This window comes from Hirundo rustica, chromosome 2 (genome assembly GCF_015227805.2).
Source record: "Hirundo rustica isolate bHirRus1 chromosome 2, bHirRus1.pri.v3, whole genome shotgun sequence".
NCBI lineage: Eukaryota > Metazoa > Chordata > Aves > Passeriformes > Hirundinidae > Hirundo > Hirundo rustica.
The window spans coordinates 19,268,518-19,295,060 of record NC_053451.1 but is presented as its reverse complement, the minus strand read 5'-3'; the positions used below and the strand labels follow the sequence as shown (position 1 = coordinate 19,295,060).

Below are 26,543 nucleotides of genomic sequence, written 5' to 3'. Positions count from 1 at the left end.
CATAAGTACAACTAGCTGGTCAACTTTACTACCTCAAAAAACCTCTTCAAATTATATGGTCCTACTGAAGCAGCCACGGTCAAGTGAACGGGAGTCCTCCCTCACTCTATACAACTCCTTACAGCTTCATTTTCTAAAAAATACCTTATCAATGAGGCACAGAGCTTTTCGTTTTCAAGGCTTTCTTGTACCTGTGCTCTGCACTAGCAATTTCCATCCCTTCTTTTAAAAAGCCTTAGTAACCAAACACATCAGCAGACTCGAATTCAATAGTATGAATACATATCTGGGATGTCTTTATTAATACACATACTTGTCCCTGCCCTCAGAAAGGTCATTTAGAACATCATCAACCTTACAATACAGCCTATATGCCCATATGCATTTAGAAAACATGTACTTTTCAGACAATAGATGTCTGTGGTATAAAATGATATTTTACTCCTGTTGCATAATACAAAAAGGAAACAAGTAAACCAAAGTCCTGTTTGAGACTGAGCCTCGTAAAGCTGAACAGCTCAATCATCCTTAGTATTCTATGCAGACCTGATGCTGCTTACTCAATTTTTTTTTGCTTAGTGAAAACATCTGTATTGGATCTCTTGAGGCATGCCTAACGAGCCATTATGCTGCCAATTAAACAACCCACCAGCAGCTCACAACAGCTGATGCTGTTGCAGCGTAATATTTCTTCATTGCCTCACTAATTATACAAAAGTTAAATTTGTAATGAAGTCTGAAATGTACCTGACCAATTACAGCTGGTAGCTGTGTTCTGATGAAACCTGGTGCATTCAACATGTTGGTTTTCTGAGCCTAAAATATTTTGTCATTGTCTTCCTGAGTCCCTATCCCATAGCCAAGTACTGGAGACCTCAGCTTCTAAAGTCTCCAGAATCAGAGCACATCACTGGCCCAAGACTGCAAAATGCTTCTACCACACAATCAGAAGTACAAAGATTTCAGTCCTGCTACTTAGCCCTGTCAGCTGAGCCAAAAAAAAGAAATGAACAGGCCAACAGAACCAACAAAACTACCGACCTCTCAGTATTTTTCAGATTTTTTTAAGACAATGTAATCAGACCCCTATATCTGTCATTCAGAATGAAACTTGAATGAACACAGAAAGGGTACTCCTGAAATGAGAAACATTGTTCCAGCTCAGCAGCTGCTTAGTAGTAAAATAAATATCCTTTCGTGGGTATGCCTCAAATGGAATTTCCTCAGAATTTCTGATCCAGGGCCAATTAGAAAGATTTCTGTTTGGAACATCAAACTTGAATTTCACAAAATTGGAAACAGAGAGTACTTCTTTTTCAAGAAACCTTTACTGCTAATGGAAGAAAAACTCAAATGATACTTCTGACGTTTCATGTTGATTTGCCACTGAGGCTTTCTTAATTAGGTAGAAAATGTCCTAACTAGAAAAGGAAAATGATAGTACTTGAAGACATGCCACAAATATAAGAGTGAAGACACACTGAAGGAGGTGAATTAATTTAAAAACAGGCCCAAAATGGAATAGACTCAAGGATTCTTTTTACTCTTCACGCTACATTTATAAGCAAAGACTGATTATTAAACGTGAATCAAAGTCCTGTCTGAAAACTGGATGAACCTTACTTCTCCCCTTAAAATATAGATGCAAAAGAAGGGGCAGGGATAACACACAATTGTGAAGAGGAATGACCTCAGCTTTAGATGCTACTTTTTAGGTCAACTGCCCTGAATTAAAGGTACCCATTCTCCCTTTTTCCACAGACTGGTGCATCCATGAACAAGATGGACAAAACTCACCAAGCTGTGTCACCAGAAAGTCTCTGGGTTTTTTTTGATGTTCCATAAATGACTTTAAGAAAAGGGAGTTTCCCCTCCATTCAAATCTCTTAGTCCAACAACAATCTAAAGCCATCTAGGTGTTTCAGTGCTTTGCATGTTACTAATGTGAAACACAGGCAACCTAAAATCTTCATTTTCCACAGGTCAATTCATGACCTCTACCACTGAGTGAATCCTTCTCTCAAAGACATCCCTTCTCCATATAAAATGCTGTCTAGTCAGTTATCCATTCCCAGCAGCTACGTGTCCTCTCTGTGTCTTTTAAATACCTCATGAAATGACCTAAGTGACTGAATTGGCACCAAATGCCCAGCTTGTACTGTGTGAGTAGGTACTGCACTCAGGAAATAGTTTCCACTCAGCAGCAGTCAGCAAATGGCCTTGGCAGGACTACAAGTCCAGACTGCAACGACTCCTGGAGCTTTGTTTTTCACGGATTTCTGGTTTGAAATATGAGGATGTTTATAGTCTTAAACATATACATCCTTGTACCTGGAAAAGTAAACATATATCCACATTGCGAACAGGAATGCAACAGAAATCTGTCCTCTTCCCCACCAACTAAACCACGACAGTACCTGCCACGCTGTAAGACAAGATGTGCACATAAGGTGTCCACAAGGCTCTATCTTCACGTCCTTGTCATTCTCTGCACAGATTTTACACAGCTGAAAAGTGGAACCCATTTCACAGTACAATTCATACTGCTCCTGTAAACAAAAGAAAGTCAAGCGATTATTCCTTTCCAATGAACTGTTCACGAAGAATATACTTCTCCAAATGCCCTGTTTTCCAATCTGCTTTTCTTATTAATCAAGGAAACTCTACTGATCTAAAACCCACACGAAGGTCACTGAAACAGTTTAAATTTTTGCTTCTTCCAACTTGTGATATACTACAATTCATGCCAAAAAGTGTGAGAAATATTTGTGCCTATTAGATTTTGTACAGACTTGTCGTACGTAACTGCCATGCAAGGCACACATCCTGCTTTGCTTTGGTTGCAGCCAGAAGGAAGAAAATGAACTTAGGTTCTAAGTGAAAAATTAAGTGACAAATAGGGACAAAACTGGGATTTTCATTTCTAGGTTTGAGTTTAGGACTAAGAATATTATTGGATTGAAAACTGAAAAGCAAGAGGGCTATAGCAAGGACGTTGTATAGCAGTATGTTCAAGTACACAATCCTTGCAAAGGAAGCATGGCAAGAACACCCTGCAGGATAACTTGGCAACAGTCAGGCACAGATTGTTCAGTACTTTGCATCCTTACAAGACTGACAGGAAGGTAGAACACTACCGTTAGAAGGAATAAATAGCAGACAAAACTCAAGTCTAGAACAGTTTTCTAGAATTAGTTATTGTTGAGGGACTGACAGTTAAATGTATTTGCATTGAAATAAGCTTTTTTAGCCTTGAAAAACCAAATTTTGAAAGCCTAAAGTAAGTACAATCCAGATCATGGGAAAATAAGCAGCTACAGTTAAGTAAAGTGAGGGGACATGAGGCTAAGAAAAAGTGAAAACAAAAGAGGGAGCTTGTATCTGCAGCTGTAGTCAAGTGTACTAAAGATGCTTAAAGTGGAGCTCTAGCAAAGAATCCATCTGCAGCAATCTAGCCCTGCAGCCACTTCCATACCATCTTTTCATAGTTTAAGCAGATATAGTGACAACTTTAAACCTCCTCAGTTATATATTATTTAAGGCAGACTCATATAATTCAGAATCTGTTGAATTAGCATCAGAATTAGCTAATAATGTCCTCATAACTACATGTGCAGAAATAACTTGATTCATTCAATTCAAATCCAAAATAATATACGATTGGCTTGTGAAGAACAAGGTGGTCGTTGGCCATGTGCTGCTTCTCCTTTCTTTTAGAAAAAGCAAATAGATGGGCTGGAGCGTGTCTCCATGCAACACAAATACCTGATGAATCTCCATTATTCCTTCATTATTATCTTAAGACTGGAGGGAAAAGATGGAAGTCAGAGAAGTATTCAGGTTTTCTTCAGGTAATTGTTTTTAGGAATTCTCTTACAAAACAGATCTATTTGTAATGGTATTTCTGATAATACCACAGATAGTAAAGAATACTTCTTTTCTAAAATACTTCTGGAGGTGGAATGCACACAGAGCACCCAGAAGTACAGAAGATTCCGCAGGTCATCCAGTCTGATTTGAAGAAACAGAAGACCATCTGGAACAGCATGGCTTGATCTAGTCTGAGGTCTTTCTTTCAACATATCCTCAAGCGTTCCATATGTTTTCATCAGGAAAAACGTTCTACACAGTATTCCTTAACCTTCTAGTGCTAATTTCAGCACAATTTTTAATCAAGCATTTTTCTTGGGGTGGCTACATCCTACTACTTGATTATCAAACATCTGCACAATTAATCACATCATCACTTAGTAAGACTATAAACGCAACTACATATTCTAATTTTCTCTGCAAATCTCTGCAAAGTGACTTTGTTTAGGCATTTAATTACTTCTGCTGTTTTCTGTGATCTCTCTTCCAATTTGCACCATAGACAAAGGAGAAAGGAGAGAACTGGATACCCCAGAACCAGTATTTTTGTGATGTATGAGCTCTTCCTCCTGGACTTGCCAACCAACTGTACCATGCCTATTCAGGCATCCAAACTATTATTTGGTCCTCATTTTGTTTCTGCATTCCCCTTTGTTATTAGCAAGAAAAAACAAGCTACATAAATCTGTTACATAAATATCAGAAAAGACTTTAATAGCTGTATGAAACACTTCTCACTTGGAAAAGGCTCACAATAAACAAAACATTCCAAGACATGCTGTCTGCTTCACCATCGGCTCTACAGTTTAAATGATTATTATCCTGTTCTTCACCTAAGCCCTTCTATCAACAACACATTTTCACTCTTATGAACTTATTACCCACATTTTAATAAGAACTTATTACTGCTAGGTGAGCTACTAAGGGAAGTGATGACTACAAAGTAACTCAAAACTCTGCCAGCATACCTGAGTCACTTTTATGTGATCATGTGGTGTGGGCTCACATAATCCTGTCAAATCGGGATTATAACTTCGTCCATCTGGGAACAGATAACTGCATGACAAGAAGACTGTTATAAATATGCACATTTCTTTGGCTTTATCAGCTAAATCATAGTTATAAAATGTGAAGGGGACAGAATAAGTTATGGTAGACATTAACTAAACTAAATCGTCTTTCCTCGGCCATCTATTTTATCTTTTGAGTGCAACTGAATTGCAACATATTCATTTTGACACATGCTCAAGCATATTTATAAAAGCAAGAGGAAAGATTTTGACATCACTTTACAGCTACCACCAGAATGCATCTGAGCTTTGAACAGCAGATAACCTTCTAGGGGTAGCTCAAGAGAGTATTATTTCAGATCTTTGTTTCACAGTGAGCTCATACTTCCTAGTGATTTCCCACTGAGAACATCTTGCTCAGGACTCTTTAGGCTATTTCAAGTAAAGCTGCAGAAAAGAAGGTAACACATTTGTGTGTAACTGTATTATGAGATATTTAATATATATGTCACAACATTATATACATGCATATCTGTGTATATTATGACAAGAAGCTACACTGAGATGCAGACTGGATGTTAGGCAAGAACCAATGGAAGCATTTCAATCATGTGGGAAATTAATAATATGTTAAATAACATTACAGCAACCCTAAGTTGTTCTATATTCAGGTTTATGTTACTTGCAACTTGGAAATAGTTTCTTATAGTTCATATATTTTTAAGTCAAATAATGAAAAAGTTATATGCATAAAATATTCTCAGCTCCAGTTTTTGTTTGCTCAGTATTTGTCAGAGAGAAACACTACCAATATAAGTGTGTTTTTATTACAGGTATGAAATCATCATACTTGAAAAAAAAAAAATACTAGACTGTGTAGGACTGAGAAAAATTACAAGACTGCAAAAGATTTATCTTTTTCTTTGGTGTTTTTTTTTTTTTTTTGAGGATTTATCAACTGCCATTCCTTTTTCTTTCATATTATATATATTTATATTGGGTATACTAAAACATGTGTCCCAGGGAAAAGATTCTGACACCAAATATTTGTCTGTTACTTCAGCCAACCTAGCAAAAATGTACTACTTCTCCCTATAAACTTACATTCCCTAATAATTATAAATCTTTTCAGTAAACTATTAGAATGTGGAAAATGTTCAGGCTGCACAATATATAAAAAAGCAATTACATAGCTTTCAAATCATTGTCCACAGTTAGACACATGAGTAACTGGAAGCAGTGACTGTTCAATAAGTCTAAGTGCATTTGGGACTCTTCGGGGGCTGTGGAGGGAAGGAGGGATCAATGCAACAGCTGTCTCATTTTATTTTCTCATGAAATTTATTTGCTATGAGATATGACTTTGGTTAACTTTCAGTAAATCTGGTTAATGGAATTAACTAGAAACAAGTGGTTTTTAAATGAATTAAACGCATGCTTCTTAAACTCTGAAAGAATGCTAACCACCATATGCAGATTCTCTGTTTCAAACATCTTTAACTACCCCTACAAGCATTAAGGGAACAGGGAAATGAGGATTTCATAGCCCTGGTGGCTGTAAGAATTTGTACTTACAATCCTTCCCGGCTGCCATCGATCAAAGCCTGAAACAGAGGCTTATTGTGAGGTATGGTCTGCAGTATGTTCCCGTCGCCAGTCACATAGCCGATGGCCCACTGGCCCAGGCGAGTGCAACTCAGTCTGAAAATGTAGCTTGAGGAAAAGAGCATGAATGAGAAGTCAGTGTAATTCAGAGTTCAGCAAAAGAAGTGAAGACAGCAACTACAGCCCCTGGTTCAGACACTGAATTAGGTCCCTGAACATTTGGGTCAGATTCCCAATTCTGTCACGTTCTTTGTATAACCTTAAATAAGCCTGCTTCCTCTACACTGTCGGTTTCTCATGGGCAGAAATAAAGTAAGAGTAGCTGCCTACCCCCTGCATTTCACCTGCTTGTGTTTCAGCTCTCAGAGTGAAAGCTGCACATTCAACATCAACAGTTTCACTCAAGACATGTCCATAAACCTCTTCAAGAAGAGTGTATATAATCTGGTCTCCATAGCTGCAACAGACACCTTTTGTGCACGTGCAGGCCAATAACCTGAACAAGTGGAAGGAAAAATATAAAGCATCTTTAGATGCAACAGAAACAGGAAAGAGGAATGATAAAACCTGCTCTACTAGAAAATGGCAGTGTCATGTGAGCCTGTGGAGATGAGTGAAAGAAATATCCCTTCTGTTTCAGAAAAATCAAACATTAACTACACAGCTGGACTTAGATTTAAATAACTCTCTGTGTTACAGGTGATAGCTGGGAGTATATATTATGTAGACAGAGAGCACAACCAGGAGAAAAGGAAGATTACAGGCAGCAGGATTTGGCATGTATAGAGCTTCTTACAAAAAACTCTACTCCCTTTCATGTCAGACAACACTTCACATGCAAAAACCTCACTGAGAAAAGCATCTCACAGCGCAAGACCACAAACTCAATTCTGCATAATAGAGCAGCTTTTCTTAATTACCTGTCAATATTTTATTTTGTTCCAAACTAAAATGAGAAATCTAAGCCTCTCTGAAGTTTGACAGAGCTCTTACAAACTTCAGTAGGGCCCACATTACATTGAAGTACTATCATCTGAACAGAATCTTGTAATTTTCAGGATGTTTTAGTCGGATTAAAGAAGAAATTTCACTTAATTTCCCCTCTTTTACACTCCAGCATTTCTCCTAAGCAACTCAGAAAGTAATTCTCTAATATGCAATAGAAAATTATCTTAAAACTGACTTTCTATTTACAAGGAATATAAAAGCTACATGGGGTAATTTCGCCATAACACCATCAAGATCAATAATAGAGAAAATACTAAATACATCAGATGCTCTCAAAATCAGCCTAGTTATTTGACTTATGTAGTAGTGCCCATGAGTATCAAGCTAAAAATCAGCAGTTTTCTCTTGGAACCACAAGATTTTTGCATAAACACACGACTACCAGGGTAACTTAAGATACAGTACACTATTTGCTAAAAATCAAAAGTAACCAAGAATAGAATATGGTTATAACTGTTGGTAGACTTCACTAACAAGTTGCAAAACAATGCACTCTTAATTATGTGTTAAACAAGTGCTTCTGCATAAGTTTCAACAAGGAGATCTTAGGGAAACAGCTTCATAACTGTAAGATAAAACTAGTAAAATAAATGGTAAGTAATAAAGGATTAATTCCATTATTGATTTTTTCTTTCTTCCCAGTGAAGGAAAAAAAAAAACAGGACAACAGTGACATACTGGTAAAAGCTCAGTTTAAATCATTTACTATGCAGAGCACCACATAAAAAGTATTTAAAAATTTCACATGCCACGATCTTTAATCTGACTGATTGCTTTTCTAGGTGAAGAGTTTATGATACAGAATGATACAGGCAAAGAGAAAAGAAAGACATGAAACACAAAAGAACAGACTAAATTTATAGCTTGAATGTTGCCATGAAAGGTGTTAAGATGGTTTTTGCTCTACTAAGTAAAAATTCAGTGTAAATTTTGAAAATCAAATTATATTTTAAAATATGTTTTTCAAGAATGCATTGTTTGATTCAGAAGAAGAAAGAAAAAGCAATTTATTTTCATTTTCTTTCTGTTTATTTTTACATATTTAGACTTCAGTGTGCTAATATGATATTTTTTTGCTTCACATCCTCAGTGAGTTTTAAATAAATATGCAAAAATATGCAAAATAGAAGTATGAACCTAGCAGAACGATGTAGGTTCTGAGACAGCAAGTTTATTTGGAAACCAATATGCAGTGAAACCTCTCACCTCCCAGGTTTAGTGCTGTATTTCTGCAGCCTTGCTTTCACTTCATCATATGTCAGGAACGCCATATATCCAGGATGTGTCACAGCTAAGAAGTTCCAATTCCTTAAGATTGAGCCCCACGGCTACAAAGAGAAGACAAACAAGTAAAGAGATGAAACCACACCCAGGTAATTCTGTATTTCTGATAAAACTCAAGTCTGTATGTCAGGGACACCTGAAGTGTTTTAACTGCAGCTGAAAAATCCACACTTTTTCTTTAGGTCTAAATGGTACAAAGGACTGTCCAACACACCCAACTTTGCTACAAGTGTTCCTTCAGAAGAATTATGCCAAGAAAACCAAGCACAACATTTTGGATAAAGATTCTGAAGACCCAGAATTGAAGAGACCTTCTATTCATAGTTACATAAAATATTAAACATCATATTTAGTTAGAACCTGGAAAGTATGGCCCCATGATGGTTTAATAAAAACACAATTAAACCTGAGAGGTCCTGAAGCACTTTCTTAGTAAATGACAAGTAACACTAACAAATGAATCACAATAAAGCTGCTAATTTGAGCTGTCATTCCTTTTTTTTTTATTCTCTACTTCTTGATTTCTTCAGTCACCATAGTGGTATTAAAGCCAGAAAACATAACAAATATGGACAGCACTTCACCTGAGTGTTTGATAACCTGAAGAGCAAATGCTTCAGCAAACTCAGTGAAACATGCCTGATATGCTAGCACTTAACACGGAACAGTCCATTACTGTAAATGAAGAACGATTTTTTTAAGTAGTGGACTAATACAGATATATATACATAAATGTCCATTGCCAGCATTTGGGAAGTCAAGAAACTGCCTCTGAATGGTTTGCAGATTTTTGATCTCTTTCTCAAAAGATCAAGGCAGGTGAAGTTAAGTGATGTTCTTATGTGCCCTGCAAACTCCCTTTAAAAGAACTTCTAAGGGCTAATCAGGCAGAGATGAAATGCCTGTGCGACATACTTGAGCAGATTATCCTAAAACCGAGATTCTAGATATCCCTGTCTAGATTGAGAGAGTTACATTTCCCAGGCAAACCCTAGCCACTACTTTACCACAGATGAACACCTGCTTGTTTTAAAATTAATAACTCATCAAGTTGGACACATGGAATAGAAGACAGGTTTCAGCACAGAGACCGTAAGAAACCTGAAGTGTTTAAATTTGTCCAAAAGCAAGGAGGGGAAAAAAAAAAAAAATCTCAGTCCTAGATTCTGCATCCTGCCAGCTCCTTCAACAAGTTCAACAAGGCCAAGTACAAGGTCCTGCACAGGGTCGGGGCAATCCCAAGCACAAGTATAGGCTGAGTGGAGAAGGGATTGAGAGCAGCTCTGATGAGCAGGACCTGGGTGCTGCTGGATGAGAGGCTGGACACAACCAGCAAGGTTGCACTGACAGCCCAGAAAGCCCAATGCGTCCTGGGCTGCACCCAAAGCAGTGTGGCCAGCAGGGCACGGGAGGGGATTCTCACCCTCCTCAGCTCTCATGAGATCCCACCTGGAGAACTGCACCCAGCTCTTGGGTCTCCAGCACAGGAGTGACACAGACCTGCTGGAGCAAGTCCAGAGGAGGAACAGCAAGGTGATCAGGTGCTACAAAGACAGGCTGAGAGAGTTGGGATTATTCAGCATGGAGAAGAGAAGCCTCTAAAGAAACCTGAAGCAGCATCCCAGTACCTAAAGGGGTCTACTAGAGAGCTGGAGAGGGACTTTAAAAGGGCTTGGAGTGATAGAAAAAGGCATAGTTTTGAAGTGAAAGACTATAGATTTAGACTGGATATTTGGAAGAAATTCTTCAGTCTAAGTGTAATGAAGGCACTGGAACAGATTGCCCAGGGAAGTTGATCCACAACATTTCAGTTGATGCCCAATCCCTGAAAGTGCCCAAGTTGGATGGAGCTCTAAACAACCTGGTCTAGTGGAAGTGTGTTCCTACCCACGGCAGGGGGGTTGGAACTAGATGATCTTTAGGGTCTCTTCCAACCCAAACCATTCAAAGGCAAGAACCCATAGCTTGCCTTGTGTACACAGAGTCTTATCAGAGCAGAAGGGCTAAATGGGACAAGATTTGTTCCCTCTCTCTTCAGTGGAAGTATTTTCACAACAAAGGACATGTTAACAGCAACAGACTGAAGCTCCTGCAAAGCATCCATATATTCTGCTGTCCTAAGCTTCTCCCTGGTCAGGGAACACAGCACTTAAAACTGTGCATATATACAATGGGGAGGCAGGGGGAGCAACTTCACTTTCACAGGATCTCCACAAGCCAAGTCTTACTTTCTTCTGTGAATAAACACCATTAGAAATGCAGCTTTTCTGTAACATAACCCACAGTTGGCAAAACAGTATTTGATTACTTAATTGGGATTTGCTCTCTGTGGGTGTATGCACACATAGTTACAGAAGCTGTTTAAAAACTAGAGAAATAAAATGTAACCTCCTGGGAGAAGTTCTCAGACCAGGTTCAGTGCAAGTTCAGTTCAACAGTTACGCAGCTTTTGCACCTAATCTGTTTGGCAAAACATAGCTCTCTGCTTCTTTGCTGAATTAAAAGTTAACCCTTACCAGTCACCTCTCTTTACACGTATCAATACTGCTGATCCCCTTCTTCTAGCACAAGCCACGGTAATGAATCAAACCAGCAGCAGCCTCACAAAGAAAATAAGTGACCAATATTTGTGGTTCCATTAGAAAGAGATTACTGACACATCTAACATTTGCAACTGTGACATTGTTTTGACTCAGAATGGAGAAGAGATAATCAAAATCAAAACTCTATATACTAAAATCATTAATCCCCCTCCTGCCCGATTTTACTATCAACTTCATAATGGCACCCTTGCCCACAACAGCAAAACTAGGACATCTAAGCAAGAATTAGCACAGGACAATGTGGAAAACAGAACAAACATCAGCCCAAGGTCTGATGTAAACTTGGTATTTTGAACATATCTCCATCAGGCTAAAGAATAATGACATATTCAGGTTGAAAAAAGACGTCTAAGATCACTGAGTACAACTTTTAACCCAGCACTGCCAGGTCGCCCACTAAATCGTGTCCTTAAGTGCTTGATAATCCTTTCAGTGAAGACATTTCTCCTAATATCCAGTCTAAACCCTCCCTAGTGTAACTTTTAGCTCTGCACTAGTTTACCACTGTACATGTAAAGAACATAAATGATCAAATAAATGATTGTATATCTCAATGGTTTCTATATACAAAAGAAATATCCAAAGTGACAAATTCAGAAACAGTACATCTAATATGGATGCAAACCAAAACACAACTAAAACTCTGATTATCGGGAGGTCTACATTTCTAGGAATGTATTTAAAAATAGTGAAAAATAAGTAAGCAGCAAACACAAAGCTATTGTAATAACAATAGATGCGTGCAGAAATGAAGCAGGTGTTGCTGGATACTTTCAGTTTTTCAGATGTGTGTGTTCCTGGCTCAAACACCTCTGAAGGACTAAAAGAAATGAACAATTTATTTCTAAATCATAATAATTTAGTTCTTTCAGTTTTTAAAAAATATCTGCTTCCTTGCCTTAGGGCACTAGGCTTCTCAAATTCATAGGAGTTTCTAAATTTTTCAAATCTTACCTGAAATAATCTAGTGAAGATATCAAACTCAAAAATTGAAATGTAGTCATTGCAGGTCAAGTCAATAGTTGATTTAAGAGCCATTGCTTCCAAACCAGAGCTAATCTGATGAACTTCATGAAGGCACTGCCTGAACACTTTCCATGGCACTATGGTTCTGTTAAACGAGTAGAAAGAATACATTCAGTGAAATAACATATTTAAGACTTCATACCTCATTTAGACATCAAAACTGAACTTTCAGAGGAGTGAAGTATAATTTTGTTTCTCTGCAGAGGGGAAAAAAACCATACAAATTAAGTTTTCTGAAAGCAGCCTAAGCAAATACAAGAATGGCTTACCTTCCTTTAAACACAGCTGAAGTGTTGTTTATTTCACAATAATAGATATTCAAGCTTCCTCAGGAGTACAACAAAGAACACTGCAGAAACCAAAATACCTTACCAAGCAGGTGTTGCAAACAATCTCACATCCTTTCAGAGATAATGTAAATGACCCGCTCTATGCTTGTTAAAGAACTCCTTTCTTCACAGCTTCCCTTTCCCAGAATGATAAGCATCAATTTAATATCTACAATTATGTGATTTTTGCTATAGCTAAAGTTCATGAACATTGGTCAAGTAACATGACAGCAATCAACCAGATACCACCAAGAGTGGTCCAAGTCCTATCATAAAACCAGGACAGTTACATTAACTTTCACAGACAGGAAATTAGAATTATCCTTTCTAACACACAAAGCCATAATCTGTCATATTCAGTTTCTCTTTGCACAGTTGAAGATAACACAGGTTGGTTATTTTACGAACCGAATACTTGTATTTGGAAACTGGGATGAGGCTGATCACTTGAATGTGCTCCATCTTATCACTCTCAATGACAGCAATTCTTCTTGCATCATTAGGGTCAAACCCAAAATTTGCCAAGCCATAACACCTCTTAAAGATGTTCAGCTGCACATTGAGATCAGATTATACGATGTTTTAAAAACATTTTAATTAACCAAAATATAGCCAATGTGTAATTATTCAGGACAAGATCTCACACAATCATAGTGATATTCTGTTAATAACTGCTAAATCAACAAAAGACATAGGCATCACAAACTCAGTAATATTTCCTGTAAATTTTACTTTTTCAAACTGCCTTAGTTTTTCTAACTATTTTCTCATGCACAAATGTAAATTACTTAGTATTGGGGGGAGAGGGGTGGTGAACCAACTGTATTAAGTTGGCCCTGTGTAACAAATACTATGCAGTTATTCTAAATGAAAACAAGCAGTAATTTGAAGTACAACACTAAAGATACACTCCTGTATTTCTATTGCCTGAGATACTCATTATGTTTCTAAGTGCAAAGAAATCCACTTGTTACATGCAGGATTATATTGAGAAAGTCATAAGTGACAAAATGGGAAGTTTAATAGATCTCAGCAGATACTTTCATCTGTATATGAAAAACAGGAAAACACAAAGAGCTGAAGAGAGATACCACATCAGATGCCATTTACAAAAGAATGCACATCAAATTTTCATTAGGGCAAAGAGAGAATAAAACATTGCATTAAATTCAGACAAAAAAAAACAACCAAACAAAACCCTAAAAACTAGAAAACTCAGTGCTTTTGTGGTGTCAAAGATGTCTTAGTTCAAGTGCCTGCTGCTAATTTATCTCCTGTAAACATGGCTCCAAAATGTTTTCTGATTTCTCTTTATAAACCACCCTAAATGGTTATAGCACTGTGATCATACTGAAATGGGGTTAGAAAAGTTTCAGGGTTGACTGTGGGTTTTGTGAGTTTTTTGTTTGGTTGTTGTTTTTTTGGTTTTTTGGTGGGGTTTTTTTGCGGGGGTGTGTGTATTAATTTTATTGCTTTGAGTTTTTAAAAGCCTAAGACAATAACTCAAAAAAAAAAAAAAAAAGAGCATTTATCAGATATTATCACAGCCACAGTACATCTAAACAACTGGTTTTCCATGCCTTTCACAAGGCATGTTTCCTAGATACAATTAATAAGTAGGATCTTTGGCGACCTATTCACTAACACCCTGCACCCCCCAAAACTCCACCAGCAACACAGAAAACAAAAGTCTTCAGGAGAGTATGTTTTTAGAGCTCTGTTGGCTAGTACTTTGCCTAAGACAGAAACCAGATGATGGAAATTGAGTGATTAGCTAATGACATCCGAAGTTATTTTTTGGGATTTCTCCAAGAACACGTTTTTGGAATAGTAGTGGCCCAAATTTAAAATACATTATATTCAGCAGTTGTTTTTTTTTTTTTTCTATGCAGCTTCGTGGAATAGGTCTTTTATATTCTGTTTTCTTTAAATAAAAGTGAGAATTGGTTGTTGAAACCTATTAACTCCTATTTCTCAGCAGCTACTTTGCAGTTTTCATTCCTAAATAGTTTGAAGCAGAAACAGCCAGGGATCATTTATCCCCAAGTCTCTCTCTCCAGTTTATCCACACATACGATGAGCTCTTTTGAGACCTTGCAGACAGCACACACCCACTAAATGCAGGTGTTACTGAGTGTTCACAAGGTAAAAATTTCTGCAGTGTCCTCTCCTCCTGCTCCTACACCTCCAAAACCCCAGTGACCTTCCAGGCACCCTGAGAAACACATCCTCTGGGAGAAATCTGGAAGGGCTCACACAGCACGAAAGAAGCTTTCAGAGATGGCTGGCAAGTTGAGTTTCTGTTTGAATTAACATTTCACTGCTCTTGCTTTCTTGTGTTTTAGGGGATACACCGCCTTTGAAGGCACCGGCTCATGACTCAAGTCTAAAGAGTTATTTTAATCTGGATTTTGGTTGGTGGCAGAGGCAGTGGAATGGAAAAGAGAACCGGAGCACTGTCCTAGTTAATAGCACATTTAGACTGTTACTTAAATATATACATATGTTTACATATGTAAACCACCTGTCCTTATAGAAAGAAAAAAATAAAATCCTGTTTGCAATGAAATCATTGCTTGCCACATTCAAAGCAGGCATCTCCTATAAATATTTTCGGGGATCTTTGTCTTTGTAGTATTTGTTGCATCATGTCCTAATGATACCTTGCACTAGAGGCTGGCAGATACTCTGCACATGCCTCATGCTATTAGGCTGAACCTGTGGACACTTGTCTAAGAGATGAGTCAGTCAGCTCTGCCTCAGCTCATCAGAAAAATGTGATTTGATGCCTTGGAAACATTAGTTGTCTACACAATCAGGCTGAGGAAGAGCAGGCCTCAGTATTTCAGGTATTTAATGGTAGTTACATAAGCTACCCCTTGTAGAAGAAGTGCCCACGACCGACTCCAGCTGAGACAATCTTCTGGGGAGTCTCTCACATGAGAGGATGCTACTAAACAATCACTTCCCTCAAAGGTTTGATGCCCAAAGTTTACAGCACTACTGCATATGGACACATTACAAACAGATATACCCAGAGCTTTGGTAACAATTTCTTTTTTTTATAATACAATTTTTGGGGAGGGGGGAACGAAAAAAATCTGGCTAAATTACACGTACATACCGTTACTGTGCTACACGTTAATTTATTGCAACCCCCTATGAGTTCAAAAACCTTCAGAGGGATAATATTAGAAGGAAACAAAAATATGGAGAAAGTCACAGTGTCCATGATGTACAGCAGTAAAAGAATAGAAGGACCTTTTATATGGAAATCCTAATATCTACCTGCCCATCTTTTAGGAAAGGATTTATACACAACATGTCCTTGTACCGCCTTTCCTCATCATTAGAGCAGAAGCGAGCTTATGCCAATTCAAGGAAAGAAAACAAAATAAAACAAACGATCCTGGAAAATATTTCCTGAAGAGGTTTTCTGTGCATCTCTCAAATCAACAAAACTATCTGGATCTCAGTATTTACCCTTGGCTTGTTTTCTTAAAGAGTCCTGTCAAAAACCCCAAACCAAGCCATTTCTCCACAGGCCTCTCTACACAACACTACTTCTCTCCCTTTCTCCTGCAATAGTAAATCTAGTAAGCGTATTTGAAAAATCATAAATTCAAAAGTGTTCTAACTGAATCATAAGATTTTAAAAACACTGTTATATAGGATGGTATCTATTTACTATTATGGGCACACATCAAAGAGAAGCATGACTCCATAAATCTCAAATAAAGCGTTTTAAACACCATCCACGCAACTTCCATATGCTTAAAGGAAAAGGATTAGTGTCTAGCATGTGATTTTCAAGCAATTTAGCAGAGGAATTTAGGTCCTCTTTTCCCTCCTGCCCTGATCACGTGTACATGGGATTTTCTAAACTCCCCAAATGTTACTTCATTATTAAAAAGCAAAAGACATTAAAATAAACCTGGAGATGAAGAATGTACTTCCTGAGCACAAAGAGTACAGCACTTGTGTAAAACTGCAGAGAGGCAGCTATCCTGGAATGTCAAGTGACACTGCTTCCATTTGAATCAAGAGCAGACCACAAGAATGTCTAGAGAGGTAAACATGTACCTGTATAACTTACACTCACAGGGAACATTTCTGTCTGCAAGAAGCTCTCTCAAATGTTGCCAAAAAACACACCATGAAAAGGCCATTAATGTTTCCAGAGCGATCTCAAAAATATTCAAGCAAATAGTGACCCAGATAGAAACTACATTCTTTGTAAATCTGCAGTGAGCAATGTGGATTTTGATTTACCACCACTGAAAAGAGCATTTTCTTAAGACTGCTGCTTCAGTTTTAAGTGAGAGGCCACGTGTCCACTGCTTCTGAGCTGCAAAGCAAATAATTGACACACAGAAGGCTCGAGAAATTCAGTCCTAAGGGAAAAAAGGAATTCTGTCATACCATGCCAGTACAACTGCTAAACAGTGACATCATTCCAAACAAATACAGATGAATCTAATGAGAACAGAGAAGGTAAAAGAGGTAAAATCAGTCTTATGAAAAGGAGAAAATACACCACCAAAAAAAGCCACTTCCAAAGCTGTGTAACTGGACATTGCTGGAGAGACAGCAAACTTCTTAAGAGATACAGGAACTCTGTACTTCCCCAAGTGTCTCCAAAGGGATACACTTCTCTATATTTTCAACTCAACAAACTGAAAGCACACTCATGCTTTTTCATATCCTTTTATACTTAAAACATTGCCTCTCCTGCCTATCCACGGCGAATGTGTTCCCATCTCACAGTCTCATGTGCAAAGTATCAGAACTTTCTTCTATCTTTTGCACATGAAATTTTACCTTATTCTTAGCTACCCAGAACAGCTGTGAAGACTCTTCTTTTCCATTTTCTAATCCTGTCCTGCAACTTTCTACTGACTTGCTCTTCTCTGCAACATTGCTGTTGCCTTATTCAAACTTTCTCATCTTGCATTTGTAGGAAAGAGGTTTAGAGAGATTCCCATCTCACTAGCACCCAGAGAACAGAACCTTATGTTTCTAGCTCAAGTTTAAACAAGTTTATCAATAAGCCTGTGCTACTGATCAGCTGAGGAAGGAACCACACTCCAAAAGCCCTGTTCCTGTTCATCTCCTCTTTAAAAGTTCCTGTTGCTAAAACACCTCTCGTGACATTGATGGAGCAATGGCATTTGGATCACTGCCTCTCCAACTTTCATCTCCGTCCTTGGCTTCCCTTTACACTTCAGTTCATACTCAGATTTGAAGCTCTTTGGGCCAGGACCAACTCCTCAGTCTGTATTTTTACACTGTTCAGGCAGTAATAGGGCTCTTGGGCACTATCAGCAGCAAGAACAGAAAATCAAGTAATAAATTAAGGGGATTAACAAGGTGTTAAAACTTAGTTTATCTGAGGTCTCTTGAACTTGGAAACATTTAACTGTCAGATAAGTTGTGCACTGTGGTCTGCCTGTTTTACTGCTGCTTCTGTGAACCCAAACCACTGAGGCTGAGTCTGCTCTATCCTGAGCCAAAAAGCACTGACCACAGCAGAACCACAGCTACTCAAAGTTTAGAATATCAATTTGAAATGCACGATTTAACTCTTACAGAGAAATCAATAGCCACATTTTTTTCATAAATTCCAATAAAAATAAATAAATTTCAGGCCTCATATGGAAAAAAGCACAGGAGCATTAAAATGATAATGTCTTTGATCTGAACAGTGAAAGAATTTCTATTTCCTCAGCAAATAAAAGGCGGAGAGAATTCAATTTACCTGAAAACAATAACAGAAATGCTTTAATTTTTTTAAAGTTCCACAAGAATAAAAAGCTTAAAAGTTAAATAAATAGCAGAACTACGGAAAAAATGAAAATCTAAGAATATTGACATTTTGCTGATGACTCATTCTACAACATGAAGACAGCCCCAGATCACAAACTTGTGTAGCAAATTTCAATAGTTACCAAGCCCTGCATGACTTCAGGAGTTTTCAAAATCAGAAGCTGAAAGAACTTTTAGGTCAATATGTCTACTCTCCTTCTCAGTTCAGGATTACTCCCTGTGGCATTTTGCACATTTCTACTCAGAAAAAACCAAGCCAAACCAAAACAAAAAAACCCAACCCAACCAAACAAAACCAAACCAAACCAACAACAACAACAAAAAAAACCCACCACACCAAAAAAACAAAAAAACCAAACCACAAACAGTAAAAGATGTAAGGTGCTATTAAAATGAGCGAGAAATCAAGGGAAGTTCTCATCAAGCACTATACAGTAATAAAATGTTGGTAATGAAGATGCTATCAGATTGTGTTTGATATGCATATTTCCAACCCGCTGGGAGGGTTTACTAAAGTATCTGTAAACAAATGTAACTAACAATTTCACAGTTTCACTGAACATTACTGTTTAGCTGTACAAGTAGCTACAACTTGCTTCAGCACAACTATAACAGCGAACCAGAGGTGAAGATTCCCTCCACTAAAACCACTTGCTCCAATCATTGCACTCTAGCAATCACTATGGATTCAGAAAAATCACATCTTCTCAACTTCACCACTGTCCTGCCTTTGACATTATCAAGTCCTTTCTTGGTATAGGTAAAGCTTGTGTCAATTTATTTCTCAGTTCTTTTTAAGTCAGCTCTTTTATATTCTTCAAGAGGCTTTTTCCACATGGCCTGTGAAAATACCAGAGACAACCTATTTCAGGCATTCAGCCTTTGGAACGTTCTCCCTCATTCCTGATTTTTGTTTTTCAGAAAGCAAATCCAAACAGCCTATTCCCCATCTCCCTGATATCTTTTCTCTTTCAGCTTTCTTGACAAAATCCATACACTAAAATAATCTTGGGCCTTTTACTGAACACTGCTGACCCCCTCACCTACCCCCTAATTTGGATACATATTTTACTTCATCCTTGCAGAGGAATCAATACCTCTACTTCTTCCTTCTTCCTACGGCTATTAGCACCCCTCTCCTTCCACCCAATCAAAATCTCATTCTCTCCCACCTTGATTTATCAATCTTCCCTACACACTCCTAAACCCCACATTAGTTGTCTCCAGATCCCTCCCAAACATGCTATAACTTCCAAGGTTTCCCATTCTCCTCTGAAACGTGCAATACTGGAAAACCCCGGCAATTGTAAAGGCTCTGACTGTGGGCTCCTTTTACGCTTTCTGCCTGCGCGAGAGCTGATGATTTCCACCATTGCTACATCTGCTGCTCTCACGCAGCCTTCTCTCCCAGATAAGCTTCTCAAACAACTGAGTTTTTTAGGGGTGTACCAGAAATGTGAAAGCTGAGAAAGTATTCGAAGGCCAAGAATAAGTGGTTATCTCAGAGCACTTTGCTCTGAGGGAGCCATTCAAATTGCTTACTGAGTTCTACACAGTGTTTTCAACAGAAACCCAAAAAACAGCCAGGTGTGTGAGCCAAGGCTAAAAAGAGCCTAGCCATTTATTTTTCTCCTAAGTTTGAAGCCACGTGAATTTACACCTGACTAGCTCTAAACACAAAAAAAGACAGCAGACTATGACACTTATTAGTAACAAGATAAATAAACTCAGCTGCAGCTGCACAATTTTGCAGCAAGTGTTCAGACAGACAAATGTAACCAACAAAATTAAAAGTTCCCCATTCACTGGAAAAGAGCAGTGGAAAAAAATCATTCTTTGTTCGATTTTTTTTTTAAGTACAAACTGGACTCATGAAAACTGTATATTTTGGATTTCAAACCTTAGCAAACTGTAACATGCTGCTTTCTGTAAAAGGAAGTGCAGGTCACATTTTCAAAAACAAAGCCAAACATTCAACTAAAAATATAAATTACTACTGGTGACCTTCTTGCTATTTAAAATATGTCAAATTAAAAAATAAAACCCATATTATTTCAGAAAGAAATGAGTGCAAAAAGTTGATTATATAAGAAAGCATCCAGTTCATTATGTCCAGAAACAGGAAGGTTTTTTTAATATTATGCTGAAAAAATCGTTACTCTAATACTTCAAATGCCCTCCTTCCAATCAGATCAAACTGCAATAGAAACATTTTTTGTACTACAGTTTACCATCATAATCCAAGATCCAGCACAACTTACTTTTTATTTATGCTGTAATCTTGAGCAGCGTTATTCAGTGACCCAAAGTAAGGGCTGCTGTTCAGAAACAAATGAGGGGTCCAGGCTTGCCCTGTAAAACAGAGATGCAGCCAGGGAACACACAATCAAGTTCTTCCCTGTCCTCCTTCACTGCACTGCCTAAGAGCTGGGGGTTTTACAAACTCCTAGGGGCCTACCTTTAGGTGGCCAGGTAAGAGAAAGTTATTAAGGGTTGTTTGCAAAACCTTTATGCAGGCTTTGCTTTTAGGGAAGTGATACCAGCATATTTGCAAATTAATTTGTCACAACAGGCCCATTGTAAAGGATGTGGCTTAGAGGCATATCTGCCATATATTTCTAAAAGGATTAGAAAATAATTAATGTTTAAAAAGCTTCAGGCATTTTGTTTAACAAAGCGATTAAACATAATGCCAAATAAACTTTTTGCTCGTCTGTTTGTTTGGCATATATGCCGTTACATGTTTTATAGTTACTTAAGCACGATTAACTAAACCTGAGATAATGGCAAGGCTGCCAAGCACAGATCTACTGCTCCTTGCTTAGAAGACAGACAATGAAACCAGTTTCACTTTATTGGAGCAGAGCTGGGAACACCAGTAATAGTGCTTATTTTCTTGGCCTGAAAGTAAAGAACCTGACCATAACTCTTAATAATTTTTCAGGCTATACTAAAAAACCAAAGTTATGTATGTTTAACTGGATGTCACCAAACTGCCTTGATTCCTAGACATTTTTGGTGCATTGATGTTTTAGGCAAGAAGCCAACAAGACCCGAACACCCAGTCACCCTCCCTAAAAAAACAAACAAACAAACAAAAACCCCCTATCAAACTACACAGGGGAGAGCAGAGAAGGTCAGAGGGTTTGTACTGAAGGTTCATATTTAAAGCTGCATTCTATGCAGAAATTTGCATAAGCAGGAAAAAAACAAAGCCTAGAAAAGTCAAGGCAAGAGCTCTGGGGCCATGAAGAGGTTTTAGACATAAGAGCTGCAGGGGATAAGTTAGAAGAGATAAGAGTTAAGTGTGCCCAAGAAAAGGACAAGGGTAGAGCTGAGTTGTTCAGACGAAGCAATGCAGTTGAAAGATTCTCCTTACCAACCTTGTTCTGATAAAAACTTATTAATGTGTTACAGTGTCCCACTGTCTGACACCTCAAACACCTATCTATTGTGTCACCTCCCAATGGAAATTGGCAGGACCAGACCACAGGAAGGAAACTTGAAGGAAATCTCTTGAATCTCACACAGAGAGTAGAAGTCAGTCGAGAACCCCAAAGAGGAGCAGCACAGGGAACAGGGGAGCTGAGGAAACTGGTTCAGATGAAATGACAGAAAGGAACAGCAGCTTGCAGAGGAGGAGATCTGCAAATCCCAGTGACAGAAATGCAATTTCTGATCAAGACATCTGCTAAAGGTCATTCAAGGATAGAGCTCAACAGGAAAAGAGAAGTACCACAAGGAAATTTAAATTCCGAGAGCTCCTAAGCAAAGGGGAAAAAGAGAGGAAGAAAAAATAGCAACACTGAACAAACATAATCATTAGTCATTTTATCAAAGATCCTGTTTTTCTTTTCTTGACTGACATGTTTTTTACAAGCCTTGTCTGATAGAGAACCCTACATGTCACTTAAGTTAATCCTTCAGAAAACTTTAGCTGAACTTTTGAAGTTACTTTGAAAATTATATTCACATTAAAATGGGTAACACGGAACACAGTTAAATTCCACTTCTCTAACAAAACAAAGGACTAATAGAGCAACTTCGTCACACTCTAACATTACTTACATGGGAAAGAAATTACCAGAAAACATTACCATGAACCCAGAAAGAGGGAAGCTGACAGAGAGTGTGTTTAGACTAACAAAAAAACCATGGAAGTGAAACTTGTAAATTCACACTGAACAGAACTGATTTGCAAAAGTGACAACCTACTACGCTGGTATTCTAAATAAAAAATTACTTATTTTAAAGAGCTGTTTATGCTCAGAAGAGGCAACAGATTGTTGCAGAAATTGTTCTGCCTATATTGTGCAAGATACCAGAGCTGATGACCACAATGACTGCTCTGTTATAATGAAAAATACACCAACCTATTGCCTCTGGCATTCCTCTTATGTCACTGTTACACTTGTAAACATTCCACATGAGAAAGTGAACAAGCCGCACATCTATTAGATTACACGTGTATTCAAAATGGATTTTTTTTTTTCCAAGAAACAAACCAAAAATCCCACATATGCCAATTTTTACATTTTCACTATTTCATTTCCTATATGCATTAAATCACATGTCTACACTTCGCACACTTCATTCCGTCAAATACTGTAGTAGAGTTAGAAAGTTAAATGTGAGATAAGGAAACATACTGTCCATGAAACTAATATCAAATTCCTAATTTAGAGTTTTCATTTGTAGAATATATATATATTTTTTTAATATGAAAGGACATAATTTGCCATACACTTTGTGAAAGCAATGTACTATCTTCACCCTATAATGGGACAAATAAACTTCTTGCAATAAGACTGAACCCTTGACAGAACTACCTTTGAGCACTGGAAAATTACAGCATCAGGAAAAAAAAAAAAAACAAAAAAAACCAAAAAAACCCCACAAAGCAAAACCACCACGCTAACAATGAACTCAGCAATTTCCAACTTAAAGACTTAGATGAGAAATTATCTTCAAAACACCCACCAACCCTTACTTGAACTTGTGAAAAGTTAATTTTTTATGCTTATAATTAGAAAGAATGGAAGATTTTACAAAAGTTACTTACTTATCTCCAAAGAATTTTCTCCAGAAATCTGCAGCATCGGCTTTGGTGATGCGAAAGTTATCACCCTGGAACTGTCCATTTGGAAAAATGGCCTTGATTTCTGCTAACATGTGGCTGAAGATGAGAGACAGCTTTGTAAGGTTTCTCCTGCAGATATAATAAGGAAAAATAAATCGCATCAAAATCCTTCGAATTTAATAAGCTTAATCAATCTTTCAGTATTTCACATATCCTGTGTATTTCTGTAATCATCACTGTGTGACACAAGAAAAACACTGAGCTTTCAACTGAAAACACAAAGAAATACAAATCAGTGGTTTGTGTTTCCATGGATTTCTGAGGATATATTTATCATAAATCTCCATGAAGGCAAAACCACTTTTTGGCAACAGAACAAATTTGAATTCTCAACTTCATATTCAGATACATTTCTTGTACGTTATGCTTGTGTGTTTCTATTTCATTTACTCATTGCAGAAGCAAGAATTTATGCTAATTACACAGCTTATACATTAAAAAAAAAAAAAATAAAAAAAAAAAATCCAACCAACAAAGGAAACTGAAAATCTACCCCACACTCAAAATTCTAAAATTATAGTTTTGTATGTGACAACAAACCTGTGTCAGCCCAGGTTTCTGGAAATATAAACATGGCATAGAACTAGATTTACTTTTTTCTCCTATGATAGCTGAAAAGAATTAAAAGAATAAAACTTTTTCTTACTGTACTTACTTCTTATTCTCCTTTCAAATGCTCTCTAGTTAAAACTTACTTTCATGTTATAAACAAAAACCTAACTTATTGTAAACAAAACATAAAAAGCTTATCTGCCATCATCTCATTTCCATACATTTTTCCAGGTTTGTATCAGTTAATCAAAAATTACTTCGCTTCTGGCACAGAAATTCCATCTAATATAGCGCAAAGAACAAAGAATCCTTAAATGCAAATAATCCTTTGGCATGGAAAAATCTGTGGGAAATGGTGAGGAGAGGAGAACAGAAAGAAAAAGTGAACTTTATAAGAGCTCATGCCTCAAGATTCCTTGATGCTCCTTGCAGTAAAAAAAGGCCATTTCCCAAGCTAATATACAAAATAGAGGAGACCAATCAGTTTCTGATAAAGGATTTGTATTCTTCTGAATTCTACCGGAGTATTTTAATGTGTTAGAAGTGTCCTACATATGTCAAGTCCATTCAGCTTTAACCATCTCAGGTACTGCTTAAAAATGAATCAAGCAATTTAACGAAAACCACACTAAAATGCTTATCGATCACATAATTTATAGAATGTTTAAAGACAGTATTTTAAATAAACTCAAACTTACTGCTAATTTCTTTGCCCCATGGAAATATTAAGATAGATATTTATTTTAGTTGAACATATTTCCTGGGATCTCCCTAAAAGAACGGTCAATTTAGCATTGAGGTTGCAATTACTTCAACTACATTTGTGAACTTCATAATAGAGATTTCTGTGGAAACTGTGCTGCAGATTTACTATAGGTTTTACTACCAAGAAAATGATGACAAAGTTGTTGTGAAAACGTAGGTAATTTAAAGCAAACAAAGCAACCCCCAATAAATACACTCTCCCTTCCCTCAAGATTAAGAATGGCTATGGGGCTAAGTCATTCAGAGTCCTCTAATTCCTTCAGTAAAATCAGATGGCTATAATTATGATGCTCAATAGTTCCTTGCTATCCCCCTTCCTATTTCCTTTGTATTTTAATTACACACATGTGTTCTTTATTACTTTACCCCTCAGAACTCAAGCCTGATGCAGAGGAGCAAGCAACAGCTTTTTTCATGTGGCTTCCTCGGTCTGCCCTAGACCCAAGATTAAACAAGAAGCTTTCTGTACTTGGGACAGATGGGAACATGACTCAGGGCAAGTTTGAGCAGAGCTCTGCCTTGCCTGGCACAATCAGCGTCCCACATTCATGTGCTGTGCTGCAGGGGCTCTTTTCAGGTACAAATACACCTAGTGAGCTTGCTGGATCCGTGAGGCTTGAGCCCTGCAGTGAATTACGGATGAAGTCACACAGAGGTGCCATCTGGGGCACCTCCTTGCCCGGAGGGCAGCGTGTGTCTGTCCCTGCAGAGGCACTGCCCGCTGGGCACAGCTGCACAGGACACGGCCAGAAGCAGCAGCTGCTCGGATGTGGGCAGTAGGCGCACGGTAGAGACACGCACCCAAATGGCTCTGTCTAAACGACAAAGCCTCTCCCTTTCCTCTTAGAACAGCACCTAAGTGCATCCCGACAGTTTTGCTCTAATATACAAAATCAAAAGGAAAGGAAAAAAGTAAAATTATTTTTTGCTTGCATTTATATAAACGTGAAAAATTATATTAACATCTGAGACAGCTTCTTTTTATCTGACAGCAAAGCTTGTCTGTGCTTGAACATATATCACAGCATGTACAAACAGCAAGAGACGGCAAACTCTTGTCAATTTATATGCAGGATATCTGGTTTTTTTCTCTTTAATTTTGATTCTTACTCTATGAGATCATTGTCTCAAGTCCTTCTTTGGTATCAAAAAGCCATGATAAATCATGTCTCAATATTTCACTTACATATTTTTTTCTTTAGAACAGCAAAGCACATATTGCACCATTTTTGCTCAGATATGCTTACGTGATACCAGATCTCAGTACCTTCTTGGGCAGAGATACAAAGCTCACTGATTCCAGAAACAGTTTTCAACAGTTATGGTGCAGGGATGATGGCACTGGGGTGAACTAAATGACTCTTCCTCTCTGGGCATTTCACTTGCCTGAAGATATCTATCCATTTCAGCAATGTACTTTTCCTGTCTTGGGGAGGGCTTTCCCAGGACACCTCAAGAAGCACATACGCCACTTTATCAGACCTGTGTTTTTCAACTGAGGATGATTCCTTTCTTTACCCCCATA

At 37.7% G+C, this 26,543-nt stretch overlaps 1 protein-coding gene across 3 annotated transcripts in view; it reads right to left on the bottom strand.

Annotated features, from left to right (window-relative positions):
• Positions 1 to 26,543, bottom strand: part of CBLB (Cbl proto-oncogene B) — a 125,833-nt gene that overhangs the window by 35,812 nt on the left and 63,478 nt on the right. For 2 of the 3 annotated variants that reach the window (XM_040055775.1, XM_040055776.1), the window contains exons 4-9: positions 23,624 to 23,770; positions 12,335 to 12,491; positions 8,700 to 8,821; positions 6,456 to 6,593; positions 4,839 to 4,926; positions 2,418 to 2,549 (exon numbers count right to left, since the gene is read on the bottom strand). In XM_040055775.1, coding sequence (XP_039911709.1) covers positions 2,418 to 2,549; positions 4,839 to 4,926; positions 6,456 to 6,593; positions 8,700 to 8,821; positions 12,335 to 12,491; positions 23,624 to 23,770 — 784 coding nt within the window. Of the gene's footprint in view, positions 1 to 2,417; positions 2,550 to 4,838; positions 4,927 to 6,455; positions 6,594 to 8,699; positions 8,822 to 12,334; positions 12,492 to 20,822; positions 20,914 to 23,623; positions 23,771 to 26,543 lie in introns of all 3 variants that reach the window. The other variant, XM_040055777.2, reaches the window with a different exon arrangement.